The sequence below is a fragment of the Cucurbita pepo genome, chromosome 1 (genome assembly GCF_057944985.1).
Source record: "Cucurbita pepo subsp. pepo isolate OVF chromosome 1, ASM5794498v1, whole genome shotgun sequence".
Lineage (NCBI taxonomy): Eukaryota > Viridiplantae > Streptophyta > Magnoliopsida > Cucurbitales > Cucurbitaceae > Cucurbita > Cucurbita pepo.
This window is the reverse complement of record NC_141798.1, coordinates 6,415,828-6,434,462: the sequence shown is the minus strand read 5'-3', so window position 1 is coordinate 6,434,462 and position 18,635 is coordinate 6,415,828. Positions and strand designations below refer to the sequence as shown.

The following is an 18,635-nucleotide window of genomic DNA, read 5'->3' as shown; positions in this document are numbered from 1 at the left end:
TTTTGTAATAATGGAATATAGAAGTTTGTCTGAATTAGATCAAATATTTTTTTGAATTAACAAAAATTTATAATTAGGGGAAAATAAAGCATGGGATGATTAATTTGAGGTAAGTGGAAGGCAAAATGAATCACCTTCTATTATTATATTATTTTAACTTAACAATAAACCAAATAAATAACTCTTTATTTGATTTGACAATATTTCTTATTAATTAAATAAGTAGTAAATAGTGAAGAAAAAAAAGAAAATAATTAAAAATTACTCTCTTAACCTTATACAGTGTTCCGTAATTTTTTTAGTTTAGATTTTTTATATATTGAATTGAATTTTATTTTTTATAATGATTAAATTTGTGAATTTTAGAAAATATGGAAGATGTTAAGAATCTATTAAATTTAAAATTAAAATTTTGTGTAAATTTAATAAATAAATTAATTAATTAATTAAAAAAAAAAGAAAAGTACACAATATTGATAGGCATAGCAGAGTTTGAAGAATGAGCTTCATCTTCTTCCTTCCTTCCCGCTCTCTCTCTCTCTGCCTCTGTTCTCTGTTACTGTGAAATGAGAGAGAATTCCAGTCCATGAACAGAGCAATAGAATTGCTTTTGGTTTAAGAAATTAATTCTTTTTCACCACACAAACACACACACACACACCGCAAAATCCCCACCTCCCAAACAAACTGAACTCTGAATTTCATCATTTAAATAATACTGTTCTTGGCCTTCTCGCCCCAATTCAGAATAACCCTCTTTCGTTCTCAATCTCAATTTCCAGACCTTTCTTTCTCCTTTTGTGTTAATACAACAATGTTGGGTCTCCGTGATGTTCTATTTATAGCACCGACGCCTTCTTCTCTTCACCAACATACCCAAATCATTTCTTCTGATCATCACCCATCTCTTCCTCTGCCCTCCTCCACCGCTCTTGGCGTCAGCGTCGGTATTTTCCCCCTTCTTGCTGCAGCCCCATGTCTCCAGCCGCCGCCTAATCAGATGCCTGGTGAAGTTAGTGATCGTAGTCGGAGTTTGGAGAATCTAAAGAGAACCCAGGATTTTGGGTTTGGGAAAGGGGATTCGTTGATCGGCGGTGGTGGAAATCATGGCTACGACGACCAAGTGAAAGGCGATGGTGGCGATGGTTCTCTGGGTGTGTGTAGAGACTGTGGAAACAGAGCAAAGAAGGAGTGCGAGTATCGGAGGTGTAGGACTTGTTGTAAAGGACGTGGGAATCATTGCTCTACGCACGTGAAGAGCACGTGGGTGCCGGCATCTCGCCGCCGTGAGCGGCAGATGTTGGTGGTGATGGATGGCGTCGCCACTAGTGGGTCTTCTGGTTCTTCTTCTGCTGGTGCTAAAAGGCCTAAAGTCTTGATTCCCTCACAGACTGCTGCCGCCGCCGCCGCCGCTTCCACTTCCAACGCCACCACTCCCCGGAGCTTCGAAACAACCTCTAGTCATCAAGGTAAACCTCTCCCTAACTCTCTCTTTCCATTTCTCCATTTTTGTATCCTTGTGTTTCTTACTGAATTCAGAATCATGAGCATCAATTATGAGATGTTTGTTCACTCTGTTTTTCACTCTGTTTCTCTCTATGTAATGATTTGGTTACTTGTGTCTTCATGTATAATGTTAGAATAGTGCTGATGAACTTAGGATTAGTTGGGAATGCCTTCTCAAATGCTTAAAACGAAAGCTTTCGAAGTGTTGAAAAGGGGTTTTAAGCGTTTAGAAAGTCATTCCAAAGCGACCCATGATGCTAAAACATACGCTTATATACTCAGTTAACCACCATTGGAATTCTCATGACTTTGAAACCAGATGCAAGCTTCAAGAAGTCGTTACCGGGGCAAGTTCGGGCTCCAGCCGTGTTCAAGTGCCATAGAGTGACAGCCATTAGCAGTGGTGAAGGTGAGTTAACTTACCAAGCAACAGTCAACATTGGTGGCCATGTCTTCAAAGGATTTCTTTATGATCAAGGAGCTGATGTTAAAAATGCACTCCCATCTATTTCACAACTCCATTTGGAAAGTGGTAATCACCTCAGGGATTAGACACATTCCTGCTCTCTTTTCTATCACTCTCCTCTTCCTCCCTGCTGAGGATCACCTGAAAACTCGTTCTCGGCCACCCGAAAATATCACATCTCTACTAGATTTCAGTGATCTGCTATGTTATCTATAAGTTCTATATAGTTTTCATGATGAAATGCAATGAATCTGCACTAAATAGAACACCAAAGTGCATAGTTGTAATAGGATCTTCTGTTCTATAGTTTTTGTAGCCCCTTAAGCTAAGATTTCTCAAGTCCAATCTTAGTTGGATACTGATCTTCTGTATATTACTGCTAAGAAGATGTGTAACTTTCATCTACCTTGTCCTATCTCTTCTTTGATTGTCTATCTCGAAAAGTTTTTAGAAAAAATGAAATCATTGATCTTCGATCAATAGAACATCGAGCATCTTCTTGCGAAATGCTGCGATGGTGGGACAGAGATCTTCAACTTTGAAGATTTTCACTGATTTGGAACTTCACCAATTATGGAAGGGCTTCATTACATGTAAGTCATTAATTTGATCGAGACGACCTCGATGGTGAATGTGTAGCGAGAACCCGGATAAGTAAAGTCGGACCCCACACGATGGACATAAGCAGAAGATGAAAGTAAGTGTGAACTCCAGTTCCAAATCCATTGCTTTCTTATTTCGAGTTAGATGAACACTAAAAACTGAAAGGTGGGAAGAAGTGGGAAGAAGAGTAAAGCAGTGAAGAATTACCAAAACTTGAAAACAATTAAAAGAGAAGCATTGATGGAGGAGAGAAAAGGATGAAGGAATGAATGAAAACAGTGTATCATTAACAAGAAGCTATGCATTAAAAGACATGAACAAGATCAATAGGCTCACAAGAAGATGTTCGAGTCTTTTCGTGTAGGACTTGTTGGCCCCTCGTTGTACCAAGACGTTCTTCGAGTCGTTTTCTGTCACTCAAAGTAGTAGAGGTAAGAAGGAAGGAGGAGGAGGGGGGGCCTCTCCTACTCACTCATTTACTCTTCTTTACAAAACCCTTTTTATAACCTCCCTTTTTATAACCTCTTTGCATTGAGTAATATTTAGTACTTAGGAAAAACATCCCATCATTGCTTCCTTTCTTTTTCAATAGAAAACTAAAGTAAAGTGAAATATAAAGTGAGCCAAGGGAGACATCTCCGACCCCGTTTAGCTAACATAGAGAAATCTCTCCACTCTCTCCCTCATTCCCTGTTTGAACATAGATTCCTGGACATCTTAGCTACCGCTATCCTTGAAAAATCTAAAGAGCAAACGAAGAAAAGAGATGTAGTCTCTCACTTGGTCTTTTGAGAGGAGAAGACAAAGAAGAAAGCGTCATTAACGCAAGTTTGTTTGCTTCCTACGTCCTTACTAGTACTAGTAAAGAGACTCTTCGACCAAAGAGGCATCCTGGTAGGAAGACCGACCACTAATATTTGAAAGTTTGGACCCAAAATGAAGTCGAAAAAGAGAGAGAGAAGGGCATCATGATATGATTTCATATCAATGAGTGTAGAAATGAAGAGTGGAGAAAGAAATAAATATAATTACAACTTAGAATTGGGTTCTCAACCTTTGGTTAATAAATGAATTTACAAATTAGTAACAGGTGGGTGAGGTGAGGGTGACAACTCTCATCTATATAACTTTCTAAATCATATCATAATTTTCTAATAACTCTCTAACTTTGAAAGAAAAAAGAATACAATGCATAATTGGCCAAAGCTCTACATGGTTACCTTAATTTATACACCAAATGGTTGCTCTTTCTTTCTTTTTCTGTTCATTTTTCTGTGGCTGAACGCTACAACTCTATCAAAAACCCGATATCATTTCTCACAACGGACCGACTGTACAAGGATGGCCACTGTCTGCAAATTTTGATGAATTGGGTCAGTATAACAACTTCTTCAAGTGTCTTCTAAAAAAATTCTGAAGATGAAATCTCGAAAGCGTTTTGAATATTGTTTTGGATCAACAGCAGAGATCGACGATGGATCGTATTGGAATGATTTATAAGCATGCTCCAGTTTCTTGCTGATATCATAGTCTTGTAGTATGTCGATTATACCAAAGAAAATGATCACATCATGCAACTCCCCAGTGGGTTCTCCTACTAGCTGAGTTTCGGGCTCTCCATGTCTCACCGTCCGCTCTACCCGTGCTGGCATATTGATGCCTAGACTAATGGAAGCCCACCTGCATAAGTAAATGTTCGGACTTCAAGTTTGGTTCGGTGATGATATTGAACAAGAAAGCATCAAGTTTAGAAAGCTAATAGATCAGTAGGAATGTTTCATTAGCAAAATATCGAAAAACAGCACGGATAGTCGAATTTCGATTTTAGGACATGAATATCAATAGTTCATGAGTTCATTCTACCTGGCAGAGTCTTGTTCCTTATCTGCTCTCGACAGACAATCTGTTTCGCAGTCAGAATCTCTACTTCCTGAAACATACATCGTCGAATATCAGATGCGTTTTACTGAAACTATGATTTGGAATAAGAAACTCGAGGTGCTTAAGAAATAATCAACTGGACAGCAGAAACCTGAATGATGGCTTTCGGGTGTGCTCGCTTCCTGATACGAAGTTTCTTGGAAGTGAAGACCAACTAGTAGACTATAGTCCATGATTCTCTCCTGTTCAAGAAAGTCACAATCCTTGTCTACTTGTCTGTATTCAAACACAATGGAAAAAAACCAATAAGAAGTGTAGTAATGAACTTAGCTCATAGATTGAGTTCAAATCTAGCTTGAAATCCTTTGTCATGAACAGAAATGAGTAGCAAAAAGCTGGTAAGGAAAGATGTTGAGAAGGTCTTTACCTACAAAATTCTTGAAACCAGATCTTCTGCAACCGAAATATGTAATTAAGGTCAAGATCTTTTAGGGTGGTTGTTCCATCGATTTCGGCCTCTGGTTTGTCGGTTATACGACCAAGAGACGAACCTTTCAAGTCAAAACGCCTGTGGATAGTGTATTCGGAACAAAACAGATTTCCCATTATCACAAATCGCACCTGTAAAGTAAGAAAATCTGTGAATTGAAACATCCATGGCAGCCATTGTAATGCTTTAGTATCCTTTTAGTACCTTCTTTTGTGCAGTCCCAGTCACTCTCACACAATGAAGGCCATAAAATTTCGTGACGAGTGTATTTTCGAAGGACCGAACGTGCTTGTAATAGGCTGGAAGCATCCTCAAGAGAACCTGCATGTATCTTGGCCTGTTCAGATTGGAATATATTCAACTTACAGAAAATGCATACTTGTTCTAGAGGGAATTAGGAAAGCCTAGGATAGATGCAACAGCCAGCAACTGAACCGAGCATTCGAGATCGCAAAAGAGTACTAAACTCAACAATCAATAAGGCAAGAGATCAGAAGTTCTAAAATTTCAAAAGATGTGGAAACTAACTTTAACTTCAGCCTTCCTCATGGTTTTAATCATGTATCTGTCATCATGGGTTAAATAAAAGAAACTCCCGCTCTTTCCGGGGGAAGAGAGTTCCCGAAGGGCGTCGTTTCCACATATCGATAGCATGTAATCAGCTGGATCGACCTCGAACAGTTTCCTAAGAGTCCTGAAATTACAAATTTGAGGTACTAATAAGACAGTGTCATTCACTAAGAGATTATTCACTTTTAGCACTGACCTGAAGACAACAGGACAGTAATCCTTCCATCTGAAGTCAGAAGATTGATGAGGAGGCGTATGCTTCGATCCTTCCGGTGGAAACTTCGTCCACACTTTCTCCTTCGGATCGAAAGCCGACGACTTCAGATCAAGGGACGTTGCTGGAGCAGGCCTTCCAACAGAATGCCTGTGCTATGGAGCAAAAAGATCACCAAGTTGAAATGAAAACATTGGCTAATAGATACACATTTCATTGTGGTAGAGGTAGCTTCAAACTTCATGTTCCATATGATTGATACAAAATCAATGTGCCCCATTCATAACTTTCTCAAGAACATGTCTTTGAACTCATAAAAAAGCAAAGAAAATGCAGCAGAAAAGGAGCAACAAGGTTTACCTGATCCCCAGCTGCAGATTTAGCATGAGTTCATAGTTCTTATGTCCCTTTGATATTGTAACGCCTTGCCTATTTGCTGACTGAAATCCACAAGTTGGTTGTCTTTTCCCTTTGGAGTCCAAATCTTGGAGACGAGTTCCTTTCCCATTTCTCGAACTTGGTTCGTTCGAACTGTCATTAAACGATTCAAAACTAGCATTGCTGATTTTACCATCAACCGATGTTCTTCTCAATCTCCTAATCCCATCACTCCCTTTCCTCGAAACAGTTTGCCTTGGGAGTGAATCGAGGTCGAGCCCCGACCAACTTATCATTTTCTGCGACGGATAGATCAAAATCCTTTCGCCTGAACAAATTACACAATCATTCAAATACTCGCCTAAAAGCTCACGAGGATTCGAGCTCATTTCAGCCCCTGAAGTATCAGATGGATAAAAATTCCCAGTCAGCTCTGTAGAATCCTTACTCCAAACACCAACATAAGAACTCCCATCAGCCCATCTAAAGGTTCCATCCCCTTTAGGGAACCCTTCTTCCCAACACCCATCATATCGATTCCCATCGTTCCAAACCATACTCCCATTGCCACTCATCTTCCCATTCCTCCACTGTCCAACGTAATGATTCTCATTCTTCCATTGATACCTCCCCTGCCCATCTTGACACCCTCTACGCCATTCCCCTTCATAGTAATCCCCATTGGCGTAGTTTTGGGTGCCTTGTCCATGTCTCAAATTCATCACCCAACATCCCCTATAGGTATCCCCAGATGAACCAGTGTAAGTACCTTTACCATCCATATAGCCGCTTTTGAAATCCCCTTCGTAAGTGGCTCCAGAAGGCCAGCTGAATTTCCCCTTCCCTATGGTCTTCCCTTTGTACCATTCACCAACGTACATACACCCATCGGTCCAAAGGTACTTACCATGGCCGTGGGGCGTGCTATCCATCCATTGCCCTGTGTAGAAATCGCCATTGGGGATCGCTTTCTCCGTGTGATGAAGCTCACCAGGACCAGGCTCGTCGTCGGCTGGAGCGACAGACATTGCTGCAAAAATGCTATTAGCCCTCTTCTTCGCTGAGTTTTGTGTTTTTCTCACGGTTGCTTCCCAAGCCTTCACGATTCCGGCGTAATCCTTGTACATTATCACTCTGAAACTTCTCTCACCTCTCTCTCTCTCTCTCTCTCTCTCTCTCTCTCTCTCTCTCTCTCTCTCTTCCTCTCTCTGTCTCTCTTAACTCTCCCTATGTCTTCTCTGCCCTTCCTTCCTCACTCTCTTCCCCCATTTTCACCTGATTTCAAACAAACCCAGATCACAAAAAATCTCTATAATCGATGATGAATCTTGAAGAACAGGAAAACAAAAAGGGGGGAAATGGGACAAGAAAATCCCAGAAACTCAGAAACAGAGAGAGCAATGGAGGGAATCAGAGGAAGAGGAAACACATTCATTCAGATTATATGAAATGGGTAAGCATTCATTCAGATTTTGGAAAACAAAAAATGGGAAGAAGAAGAAGAAGAAGAAGAAGAAGAAGAAGAAGAAGAAGAAGAAGAAAAATACAAAAAAGATAAACAAAGAAGGGAGGTGTTTTGATCGATGAGGAAAGCAAAAGGTTGTTGGTACCAATGAGTGATCTCTTTTTCTTTGTTTCTGTAATTTAATTTTTTTTCTTTTTTTTCTTTTTTTTTAATATTATTTTAAAATTTTAGAATCGTTTGGACCAAGAAATTCAACCCCTTTTCATCTCTCCCGAATTCGGTTCCTAAATCCACTAAAAACCCCAACATCTGGAAGGACCAGACTGTCGCTCATTATTCTGTGTTTTTCTGTTTTTTTTTTTTTTTTTTTCTTTTTTTCTTTTCCTCATTATTTTCTTTTTTAAAAAAAGTCAAGATATCCACCCAACACTCAAATTCTGATCGGTATATTTTTATATTTCTAACATTCAAATTCAATAACGTTCGAACATAATTTTTAAATACTCAAATTTCTAATATAAATTAGTTTTGCGCAGAGATACGTCGGGAGCTAAGGTAAATGAAACGTACAAAAATAATTTTAAAAATATCCCTCCAAGAAATCATGAGACAAATAAAAAATATATATATTTTTTTTTTTTTAATTATATTTTGTGAACAATGGAATTTGAAAGTTGATTTAATTAATTAATTAATTAATTAATTACAATTTTTTGGGAGACGTGCAGGCTACTTTGATTATCCGAACTAGGTCAAAGCCCAAAAGGCCCACTTCAATCCCAAAAGAATTATAAAAAATAATAATAATAATAATAATAAAATAAAAAATGTGGGGCCAAGATGGGGTTTTAGTGGGTTTAAAAGTTGACACTTGTCCTATTATGAAGTAATGAATGCATGATGATGATGATGACGATGATGGATTATTCAAATTATGTTATAATATTTCTCTATCTTTCTTTTTTCTTTTTCTTTTTCTTTTCTCCCTTTACTTTCAACTTATATTATCATCTTTTTTTTTTTTCAAATCAATTTATATTACCATTTAAAAATACTATAACACGTCTACTAGAGAGATTTTCACACCCTTGTGAAGAATGTTTCATTCCGACTATAACGAAGTCGGGTATTTGGAGTTACGAAGGTGTGGCCAATGTTTCGTTCCCCTCTCCAACCGATGTGGGATCTCACAATTTACCCCATCAAGACTCACCGTCCTCGCTGACACTCGTTCCTCTCTCCAATTAATGTGGGATCTCACATCAAAATTAATCAAACTCCTCTAACAAAAACGACTATTTTTTTTTTTTTTTTCGGTGGGTCAAATACAAGAAACGTTTAAAACCAAAGGGCAATTGATGTGGGGGATAAAGGGTGGGCATTGAGTTAATTAGAAAATTTGTAGGGCATATGGCCTAAGGAGGGGCATGGGAATTTGCCAACAGCTGTGGAAGAGAAGATTGGAAAGGGAGGTTGTGGAGGGGACAAAGGTAAGTGTGTTGTCCACATAAATAGAGGCAAAGTGTTGATGATATGGAAGAGACAAAGGGACCAACCATCAAGGTTTTCATGTCTACGACGTTATGTTATGCTCGTGGGGTTGCCTCTCCCCTTTCCATACGATACTACTCTTTTTGTCTCTTCACTGATCGAGACATTTAAAAGACCTGAAGATCGAAACAATTCGATCAACCTTGTGAGATCCCTCATTAGTTGGAGAGAGAAACGAATCATTCCTTATACCCATGTGAAAACCTCTCTCTAGTAGACACATTTTAAAACCGTGAGATTAACGGTGATACGTAACAAGTCAAAACAAACAATATGAGCTAGTAGTGGACTTGAGCTGTTACAAACCTAATTCTACTCAACTCAATATTTTAAAATAAAAAATGTAAAATTTTAATATTTTTTAAGTAGATGGCTACGTGAAGTTTGTAGCCTCTCATTACTTGATGTGGTCGATTCCTGTCTATTGACAAACTTTACTGGACACCGTGTGAGAAAAAATGAGCGACACTTATTAAGTCTTCAACAATAAAAGAGCGTTGAAGACAAAGTGATAAAAATAAATAAACAAGTCAAACATATAAATAACGGCACTCGAGTTTGTCTGTTTGACGTCTATTCAAGCTTAAACAAGTCCACGTGATTAGATTTCGAATATTAAATTTTGGATGTGAAATTTCCATCCCGAAAGTGAGTAGATCAAAATATATGAATAAAAAACAATAAACTAGTCTCCAATTTTTATATAAATTAATTAATGATAATAAAAGAGCGTTGAATAATAAATATTATAAGCTCCCATAACAATATCAAACATAGACTTTATGATAAAAATAAATAAATAAATAAACTAAATTATTGATAAAGGACGGCGAGGTATATGTGCTTGCACGCTCGCACCTGCCCGCAGCCGCCACGATATGGGAGGCGGTTGCCGTCGTCAGCAACGGTCGTTCTTTTTATTATTATTATTATTATTGTTAGTAATATTAGTTTCTAATTGAAATATCTTAGGATTCATCTAATAATTTGTTGGAGTTATGAACTTAAAATTTTTAAGGTTATTCTTTATCTAAAACTTTTTTTTTTTAATTTTAAAAATTAATTATAAATTTAAATTTTAGGTTGAATTAAAAAAAATTTAATTTTCGAAACTTTAAGTAATTTAAAAAATACGATGATAAAGTAGACATAAATTTTAAATTTCTGAGACTAAATTTATAATTTAATATAATTCTATCGAACATTTTATTATTAAAAAAATGGATTTAAAAATATTTTTTAAGATTCAATAATTGAGGCATTTTTATATTTACAACCTTTAAGGTAGGCACACTCAAAAGAGGATTTGTTGTTTCTTTGTCATTAATGTTCAAATAATATGGGATTATCATGCGATTATGTTTTTTTTATTCGATGAAATTACGAATTTAGTCCCTAATTTCACGTAAGTATATTTAGGCTTAAATATCAGTTTAATTTATGAACTTTCAACTTGAATAGATAAATTTTGTTAACACGTGAGAATTTGAATTTCGGACGTAAAAAAAATATTACATGTCAATTATTGCTAAGTTAGGCTCGTCTTCTGAAATTGTACATGTCAATTTAGTTGGTGCCCGAGGCTTATGATAAGGCAAATAATTGCTTGTAGAAGTAACCAAAACCGAGAAGGAAGTGCCATTTCTACACTGCTTTGTCTATCCCTCTTTAGCTCAAAAGTTAGCATAAAATTAGGTAAAGTATGAAAGTGAAGCTCAAAACACTCCCAAAAGGACACAACTTTATGTGTGTGTGTTTCAACATTTAAGCATTAAAACGTGTAACTGATAGCTGCATTTTAGCATCCTTTACCCGTTCTTGAACACTTTTGTGTTTTGAACTTTCATAAAAGTAATGATGTAGTCATTGATCTTTAGTTCATAACTTTAATCTTTGTTATGAAAATCGTATCAAAATCGAGTGTCATTTGACTTCTGGTCTATATAGTTTAGAGATTAATTTTTCTATCTATGTCGGTAAGAAATTCTATTCAATCTTAGTAATATTTAATCGGGACTAAATTGTTATAAGTTAAAGTTCAGTAACTTAATAGTTACTTTCATGAAAGTTTAGAGACCAAAATTAGTTTTTTTTTAAATCGATCTTCATCCATCTGTTGAAGGTAAAAGTATCTATGTTATCCATTTTAGCCCGTAATGTATCGCTATCAGCGTCACGATTTTAAAACGCATCTACCATAGAGCGGTTTCTACATCTTTATAAAAAATGTTCGTTCCTCTCTCCAACCAATGTGAAATCTCATAATCCATTCCCCTTGAGAGCCAGCATCCTCGCTTACACACTACCTGGTATCTGGTCTGATACCATTTGTAACAGTCCAAACCCACCACTAGCAGATATTGTCCTCCCGTTACGCATCGTTGTCAATTTCACAGTTTTAAAACGTGTCTACTAGGAAGAGGTTTCCACATCCTTATAAAGAATATTTTGTTTCTCTCACCAACCGACGTGAAATCTCACAATCTATTAAACCCCTATTGGATAGGTCAATAACCACCAAACTATGTTTCCTTTTGCAAAATTATGTATGATATGGGCCATCATAATGTTTTCTAAAAGGCCAATATATTTTGGGCCCATTGGTCATTGGGCTTTATTCTCAATTCGGGCCCAGCACAATAACTTTACTGATGGGCCTATATATCCAATACCTGGCCCATGTAATTATTGCCATTAAGAAGAAATGATTGCTTATGGATGATTTAAAAACTAATTATTGATTTATTAATTTTAATATACATTTATTGCTAATTACATATTGATTTATCCTATGCACGTTTTAATTTTAACAAAAAAAAAGTTTATAAGATGAAATAATATATTGGGAAATTTGTGATAATATTAGATTAAAAAATGTGCTAAAGTAGTTTATTATTATTATTTTAAATAATAATATGAACAATTTAAGTCTTTTTATTTTACTTAATTATTTACTGTAAAATAAAATTAAAAAAAATAATAATAAATAAAGCGAATTTATTATTACTTATTTTAACCAAATTTACTGTAAGAATAATTATGAAATTCACCGCGGAAGATTGTCGGCAGAGTAAAAAAGAGTAAAAAGGAAAAAGGCGAAAAAATGCCCCTCGTGAACCAAAAGTGAATACAATGGAAAATCCTGCAAAAAGCTGCCATCATCCTTTATTTCCATTTATTTATTATTTCTTTATTTAATAAAAAATTCAAAATAAATGGGTTTTTTTTTTTTTTTTTTTAAATTAAATTTTACATTTATGTTTATAATAGAAGTGGTAATCCAAATATAATATTTTTAAAAATGGAGTTTATAAAACAAGACAAAAATTTGGAAACAAAAACCAAAACTACTCCAAAGGTATTATTATTATTATTATTATTAAACTCCTTTTTTTAATTTTAATTTATTCTATTAAATTGGAGTGACATGATTATGTTTTTTTTTTGGGGGTTAAACTTTAATAAACAAATGTATAATAAGAAAATTATGTCCCTTCCAATCAAATCATAAAGACTAATTTAATTTAGCATATTTAATTTATAGATCTACATCATGTGACCTAAATTCAAATTATCAAAATTTTTGTAAAATAAAATAAATATTAATTTAGCTCATTATTTAATTTTAAATTTTACTTCATTCTATTAAATATTTGAATTTTTATTTAATTAAATTAAATTTTTTATCGTGTCTTTCAAATGATCTATTAGACATCAAATTAAAAATTCAGGACACATATTCTATACCAAACTGAAGTTGAGAATTCAAGAACTCGCTCGACATTTTTAGAGTTCAAAAACTAAATAGATACAAACCTAAAAAGTCAGAAACTAAACTCGTGATTTAACCTAATAATAAAACAAAGGAAGATTTTTTTTGGTGACATCTCACATTGGTTCGAGAGTGAAACGAAACATGTTTTTATAAGAGTGTGGAAACCTCTCCTTAGCAAAAGCGTTTTAAAAACCTTGAGATAAAACTTGAAAGAGAAAGTCCAAAGAGAAAAATGTCCATTAACAGTAGACTCGGGTCATTATCCACAAGCATAAAAGCATAAACCCTTATAGCTTTTGTTTTTCGTTTCATCCCAGATGCTTCATATGAATAGAGATATTACCCTTCGTTTATATACTTATTGATCTCCTTTTACGTGCCACGTTATTGGGAATCTCAGAATAGCTCGGAATAGTTGATTTTGAATTCGTATGGTTTTGAATCTCTTCATTATTTGAAATTAGAAAAAGGGTTGTTCGTGTTGATGTGATTGAAGTTATGATTGGTGAGTAGGGGGAAGCAACGTTGATATTTTGAAACAAGATGAGCAAAAACCCTAATTGCTTGGCTCCCAACACATAGTCGAGCCCTTTCCTTTGCCAAAGACAAGCCATGTTTGTTGATAGTAGTGCAATCACATGCTATTTCATCACACATTTTAACTCTTTCCCACAAAACAATATCTTTTTTTTAACCCTTTTCCTCTTTCTTGTTTAACTTGTCCTTTTTCTTTCTTTCTTTCATCCTTTAGGTCATGAAATGGGTTTGATGTTGATTTCGTAATGGAAAATAAAGTCTCGTTTCTCGAGCCACTCTTGGCATATTTCAAATTATGTACAAGATACGAAACTCTAGAAAACAACAACTCTGTCCAACAATTTTTTTAAAATATTGGCATATTTCAAACTGTTACAAGAGTGTGTAAACCTCTCATTAGTAGACACATTTTAAAATAGTGAGGCTGACAATGATATGTAACGAGTCAAAACAAACAATGTCTGCTGTTGTTACACTCATTTACTATTCTCTTCTAAATTGTAAAAATAGGGCAAAATACTATAACTCCAACTTAATAGTATTTTAACCAATAATATATCATTTAATAGTGTAATAAAAAAAAATAAAGGGAAAAATAAAAATAATAAAAAAAATGATATCATTATAATTTGTTAGTATATATTAATAATTTTTGTATTTAATGTAAGATATGGATTGGAAGCAGAGATCTGATCCCCAACTCATAATACAAAATTTCAGAATTAATAAATCTCTCTTTATTTGGGTTTTATTCCCATTTCAAGTGGGAGCTTCCCAAGTAAAACAAAATAATAATAATAACATTTTTGTTTTTTAATTAAAAGGAATATGATGAAGATCTCACTTTAATTTAATAATGTTAATATATATAATCATGGCATTTGAGCCAGATTAGATCTCTTTCCAATTAACTTTCATCAAAATGATATAAACGATTTAAAGAACTCAAATGGATGAATGTTTAGGATGTCCCAGTGAAATGTTCGACACATGGGTCAGTTCTCAACGAATGTGTCCAAACAAACCAAGATGGTCGATATGTCCCATGCATGGGTCGTGTTGTTGGGAACTGAACTGACAATGAGATGCAACGTTGTGTCGCAACGATTGAACATGCATGCACGAACAAGTTTGGATCCTGCACAAGCGATGTTTGGTTGGCAAAGACAAACGTTACCAATAGTTCGACAAAACTATAAAATTAAACGAAAAATGAATATGGAGATTGAATTCTTCTCAAAGAAACTCGGAGTACATGACTAAATTTATAATTGAAAGAGAAGGATGGGGAAGGAGACATGGTGTGTGATAAAGGGGGCATAGGCATGAGAGGTCCAACCATAGAAATATAAATGGAATCCAGTCTGTAACCCAAACTCACCCTATGTTCATCATGATTCCACCCCCACACCATCAATTAAACTATATTATTCTCCCATAATTCTATTTCCCACTCAATATTTTACCTAATTTTTCTTTAATATACTCAAATTCTCCTTTACAATCAAATTTTCCATTCTCAGATGAATAAATTTGGTTCATTGACAGATACTATTTACGGTAGAAATAGGATTATATCCTCACACTATCGTTGCTGATGTCTATATAATCCACAGAATTGGTGCTCGTGGGTACCTGTCCTATGTAAATGGGAATTCTCCATTTAGACCGAAAATGAGAATGAGGCCGGGATGAGAATTATATATACAGTATGCTTCTTCGTCTTCATCCTTGCCTCACTTACTATAAATATAAAATATATTTTCAAAGATAGTCTTTTTAAATTAAATTATAAGTTTCAAAAGTTTTTATGTTTTTAAAGTTCTAATGCTTTTAATATCTTGCTTTAATTTAATTGAGTTTTTATAATAATAAACGTACAGAGAGTAGATAATGAAATAGGTGATAGGAATGAAGATGAACAAGGCTTCTCTGTCCCCACCTCATCTTACAGCTGAGGCATCCTAACAGACCGGTACCATTAACATCCTTTCATTTATTACCACTTGTACAACATACCACTTGTTTCTGGAATGCTTCCAATTTGGAAGGCCCATTATTATTGGAAAGCTAACCATTATATCAATTAGGTCAGTTAACTTTAAAACATATACAATAGGTATTTCAACCTTACTAACTCCTGTAATTAAAAAATAAAAAAATAATAATACTTCTAATTTTATATTTATATTACATTTTATAGAAATTTCATTTTTATTTTTTTTTAACTTAATATATTAAAGGAAAAATAAAAATTTAATTAATTAAGATTAAATTGTTTTCTATAAATATCTTGTCTCACATTCTTCCCCACATACCCTTTCTTCACTTCCACACTCTCTCAGTCCCAAATTGAAGGCATGAAGACAAAATCCCCCTTCTTCCTCGCTCTCCTCCTCCTTCTCCTCTCCATATCCGCCGAATCCCTCCACCACCACCACCACCACCAACACCCCAACTGCAACGCCGCCGCCGACCGCAGCTCCACCCTCCAAGTGTTCCACATTTTCAGCCCCTGTTCCCCCTTCCGCCCCTCCAAGCCACTGTCATGGGCCGACAATGTGCTCCAAATGCAGGCCAAGGACCAAGCCCGCCTCCAATTCCTGTCCTCCCTTGTCGCCCGCAAGTCCGTCGCCCCCATTTCCTCCGCCCGCCAGCTCATCCAGAGCCCCACCTTCGTAGTCCGAGCCAAGATCGGCACCCCTGCTCAGACCCTCCTCATGGCCCTCGATACCAGCAACGACGCCGCTTGGATTCCCTGTTCCGGCTGTGTCGGCTGCCCTTCCGCCACCGTCTTCTCCTCCGATAAGTCCTCCTCCTTCCGCCCCCTCCCCTGCCGATCCCCTCAATGCAACCAGGTACCTTCCTCTGTTCTATTTTAATGCAATTTTCAATTTTTCCTGCTTTTATTTTTCCAACTCACCAATGTGGGGGCATTTCAATTCCCATTATTCTACATCAAACCTTTATTATCGAAGTGCACGCGCTCACGCGCTGCCTGTATCGGTGGAGAGGCCAGATATCCGTTGGAATATTCAATGATTATAAACCTACCTTTATTCACCCACATAGCATTCCCCTTTTAGTTGGTAATATGTGGGGTTCCCCTCTTTATTATGCCTTTTTTTATAAAAAAAAATACTTTTAATTTTATTTCTAAATCCAATAAAATAAATTAATTGAATATATTTTTTTTGAAAATTAACAAGAACTTCGGATGCTTTTGTAGAATCAAATCCATGTTCCCACGTGCCAGTGTCCTTTCCTTGAAGGTGACACGTGTGTCCAAAACTCCATTCCTCGTGATACGAGCCCCTCTTTATCACGTCAATCATGTAACAAATCAACTATTTCTTAAATTATTTTAAAAGAAAGGAATTAATTTCGGTAAAAGTTAAATAACAAATTATTTATTTATTTTTTCATTTTTGGATTTCTCTAGAATCTATGACTGTCAGTGAGTCACCGACGGGAACGTTCAGTCACGGGCCAAAAAACTTCTTCCCAACAATACTTAAATCGTATTATTAAACGTCGCACGTTAACGGCACGTGACCCTTTTGTTTATCAGGTACCGAACCCCAGTTGCAGCAGTAGCGCGTGCGGCTTCAACTTGACGTACGGAAGCTCGACTGTAGCGGCGGATCTGGTTCAAGACAACATAACTCTGGCCAACGACTCGGTTCCGGCTTACACATTTGGGTGCATCACGAAGGCGACGGGTAGTTCAGTGCCGCCGCAGGGACTATTGGGCCTGGGTCGAGGCCCATTATCGCTTTTGGGCCAGAGCCAGAGTCTGTACCGGTCCACATTCTCGTACTGCCTTCCGAGCTTCAAATCGACCGGCTTTTCTGGGTCGTTGCGTCTTGGGCCTGTGGCCCAGCCCAAGAGGATTAAGTACACGCCGCTGCTCCGAAACCCGAGGCGGTCGTCTTTGTATTATGTGAATCTAATCGCCATCAGAGTCGGCCGGCGAATCGTCGATATTCCTCCCTCTGCTCTTGCTTTTAACTCTGCCACCGGCGCCGGCACCATCATCGACTCCGGTATCGATTTAAATAGATTTTAAAAATATCTTTAAACTAAATTAATAAAAATACACTTTTAATTTTGAAAATATCTTTAATTCAGGGACGACATTCACAAGGCTGGTGGCACCGGCGTACACGGCGGTGAGGAACGAATTCCGGCGAAGAATAGGCAACGCAACCATCTCATCCCTCGGCGGCTTCGACACGTGCTACACAGTCCCCATCATCTCTCCCACCATAACCTTCATGTTCGCCGGAATGAACGTCACTCTTCCGCCGGACAACTTCCTCCTCCACAGCTCCGCCGGAACCACCACCTGCCTCGCCATGGCCGCCGCCCCGGATAACGTCAACTCCGTACTCAACGTCATTGCCAGCATGCAGCAGCAGAACCACCGCATTCTCTTCGACGTTCCCAATTCCCGAATCGGCGTCGCCCGCGAACCCTGCTCTTAAACCGCCGTCGTCCGCCGTATCATCTCCAGCTCCGGTGATATTTATTTTTGTTGGTTTTAGAATAATAAGAATGTGTGGTCATCATGGTTTGGTGGGGGGATGGGGAAAAGGGTAAAGTAGTAATTTTACATGGCTGTTTTTATAGTTGTGTTGTTTGGGATTCTTAAGGTTTTAGCTTATTATATCATGGATGTCTTAAAAGCAAAGCTTTTTTTTTTTTTTCAGTCTACCACTAATAACTTAAGCCATTACGACGATCTAATGTTAGATCTCAAGTCGGTTAGAGACGAGAACGAATCATTTTTTACAAGAACGTAAAAACCCTTTATTAATAGACGCGTTTTAAAATTGTGAGGCTGATACAATTTTTTACAAGAACGTAAAAACCCTTTATTAATAGACGCGTTTTAAAATCGTGAGGCTGATACAATTTTTTACAAGAACGTTAAAACCCTTTATTAATAGACGCGTTTTAAAATCGTGAGGCTGATCGCGATATGTATCAGGCTGAAACGGATAATATCGAAAGTAAAAATAATTGTATAAATTATTAAATTGAAACAAATTTTTGATGGGTTTTGATTATTCCTTTCTAAGAAATAGTGGAAATGCCAATATTTAGAAAAGTTCGACATTTTTTATTTTTAAAATTTTTTTGTATATTAAATAACTAAAGTACATAAAACATTTTCAAAATAGATTACCCCTTGGA

General features: G+C 36.5%; 3 protein-coding genes across 3 annotated transcripts; 2 read left to right on the top strand and 1 right to left on the bottom strand.

Moving 5' to 3' along the window:
- The first annotated feature begins 576 nt into the window (after nucleotides 1-576).
- Nucleotides 577-2,377, top strand: LOC111790742 (protein LATERAL ROOT PRIMORDIUM 1-like). The gene is made up of 2 exons (XM_023671773.2): nucleotides 577-1,469; nucleotides 1,826-2,377. The coding sequence occupies exons 1-2, from the start codon at nucleotides 815-817 to the stop codon at nucleotides 2,056-2,058; spliced, it is 888 nt and encodes a 295-aa protein (XP_023527541.2). The 5' UTR covers nucleotides 577-814; the 3' UTR covers nucleotides 2,059-2,377.
- Nucleotides 2,378-3,526: 1,149 nt separating this feature from the next.
- Nucleotides 3,527-7,852, bottom strand: LOC111790741 (phosphatidylinositol 4-phosphate 5-kinase 6-like). Its single transcript, XM_023671771.2, has 8 exons — nucleotides 6,091-7,852; nucleotides 5,713-5,880; nucleotides 5,475-5,640; nucleotides 5,151-5,267; nucleotides 4,884-5,077; nucleotides 4,608-4,732; nucleotides 4,439-4,505; nucleotides 3,527-4,255 (listed from the first exon to the last, which is right to left on the bottom strand). The coding sequence occupies exons 1-8, from the start codon at nucleotides 7,233-7,235 to the stop codon at nucleotides 3,967-3,969; spliced, it is 2,271 nt and encodes a 756-aa protein (XP_023527539.1). The 5' UTR covers nucleotides 7,236-7,852; the 3' UTR covers nucleotides 3,527-3,966.
- A 7,893-nt stretch (nucleotides 7,853-15,745) lies between these two features.
- Nucleotides 15,746-18,129, top strand: LOC111790237 (Eukaryotic aspartyl protease family protein). The gene is made up of 3 exons (XM_023671096.2): nucleotides 15,746-16,294; nucleotides 17,008-17,482; nucleotides 17,568-18,129. Exons 1-3 carry the CDS (start codon nucleotides 15,797-15,799, stop codon nucleotides 17,921-17,923), a joined length of 1,329 nt encoding a protein of 442 aa, XP_023526864.2. The 5' UTR covers nucleotides 15,746-15,796; the 3' UTR covers nucleotides 17,924-18,129.
- Nucleotides 18,130-18,635: the final 506 nt, after the last annotated feature.

Bases quoted from the DNA above. Each gene is read 5' to 3' on its own strand.
- LOC111790742 (XM_023671773.2), top strand. From the start codon at position 815: ATGTTGGGTCTCCGTGATGTTCTATTTATAGCACCGACGCCTTCTTCT. The intron at 1,470-1,825 runs GTAAACCTCTCC...CTTTGAAACCAG, and splicing joins AACAACCTCTAGTCATCAAG to ATGCAAGCTTCAAGAAGTCG.
- LOC111790237 (XM_023671096.2), top strand. From the start codon at position 15,797: ATGAAGACAAAATCCCCCTTCTTCCTCGCTCTCCTCCTCCTTCTCCTC. The intron at 16,295-17,007 runs GTACCTTCCTCT...TTTGTTTATCAG, and splicing joins GATCCCCTCAATGCAACCAG to GTACCGAACCCCAGTTGCAG. The intron at 17,483-17,567 runs GTATCGATTTAA...TCTTTAATTCAG, and splicing joins CGGCACCATCATCGACTCCG to GGACGACATTCACAAGGCTG.
- LOC111790741 (XM_023671771.2), bottom strand. From the start codon at position 7,235: ATGTACAAGGATTACGCCGGAATCGTGAAGGCTTGGGAAGCAACCGTG. The intron at 5,641-5,712 runs GTCAGTGCTAAA...TTGTAATTTCAG, and splicing joins TACTGTCCTGTTGTCTTCAG to GACTCTTAGGAAACTGTTCG. The intron at 4,506-4,607 runs GTTTCTGCTGTC...TGTATGTTTCAG, and splicing joins ACCCGAAAGCCATCATTCAG to GAAGTAGAGATTCTGACTGC.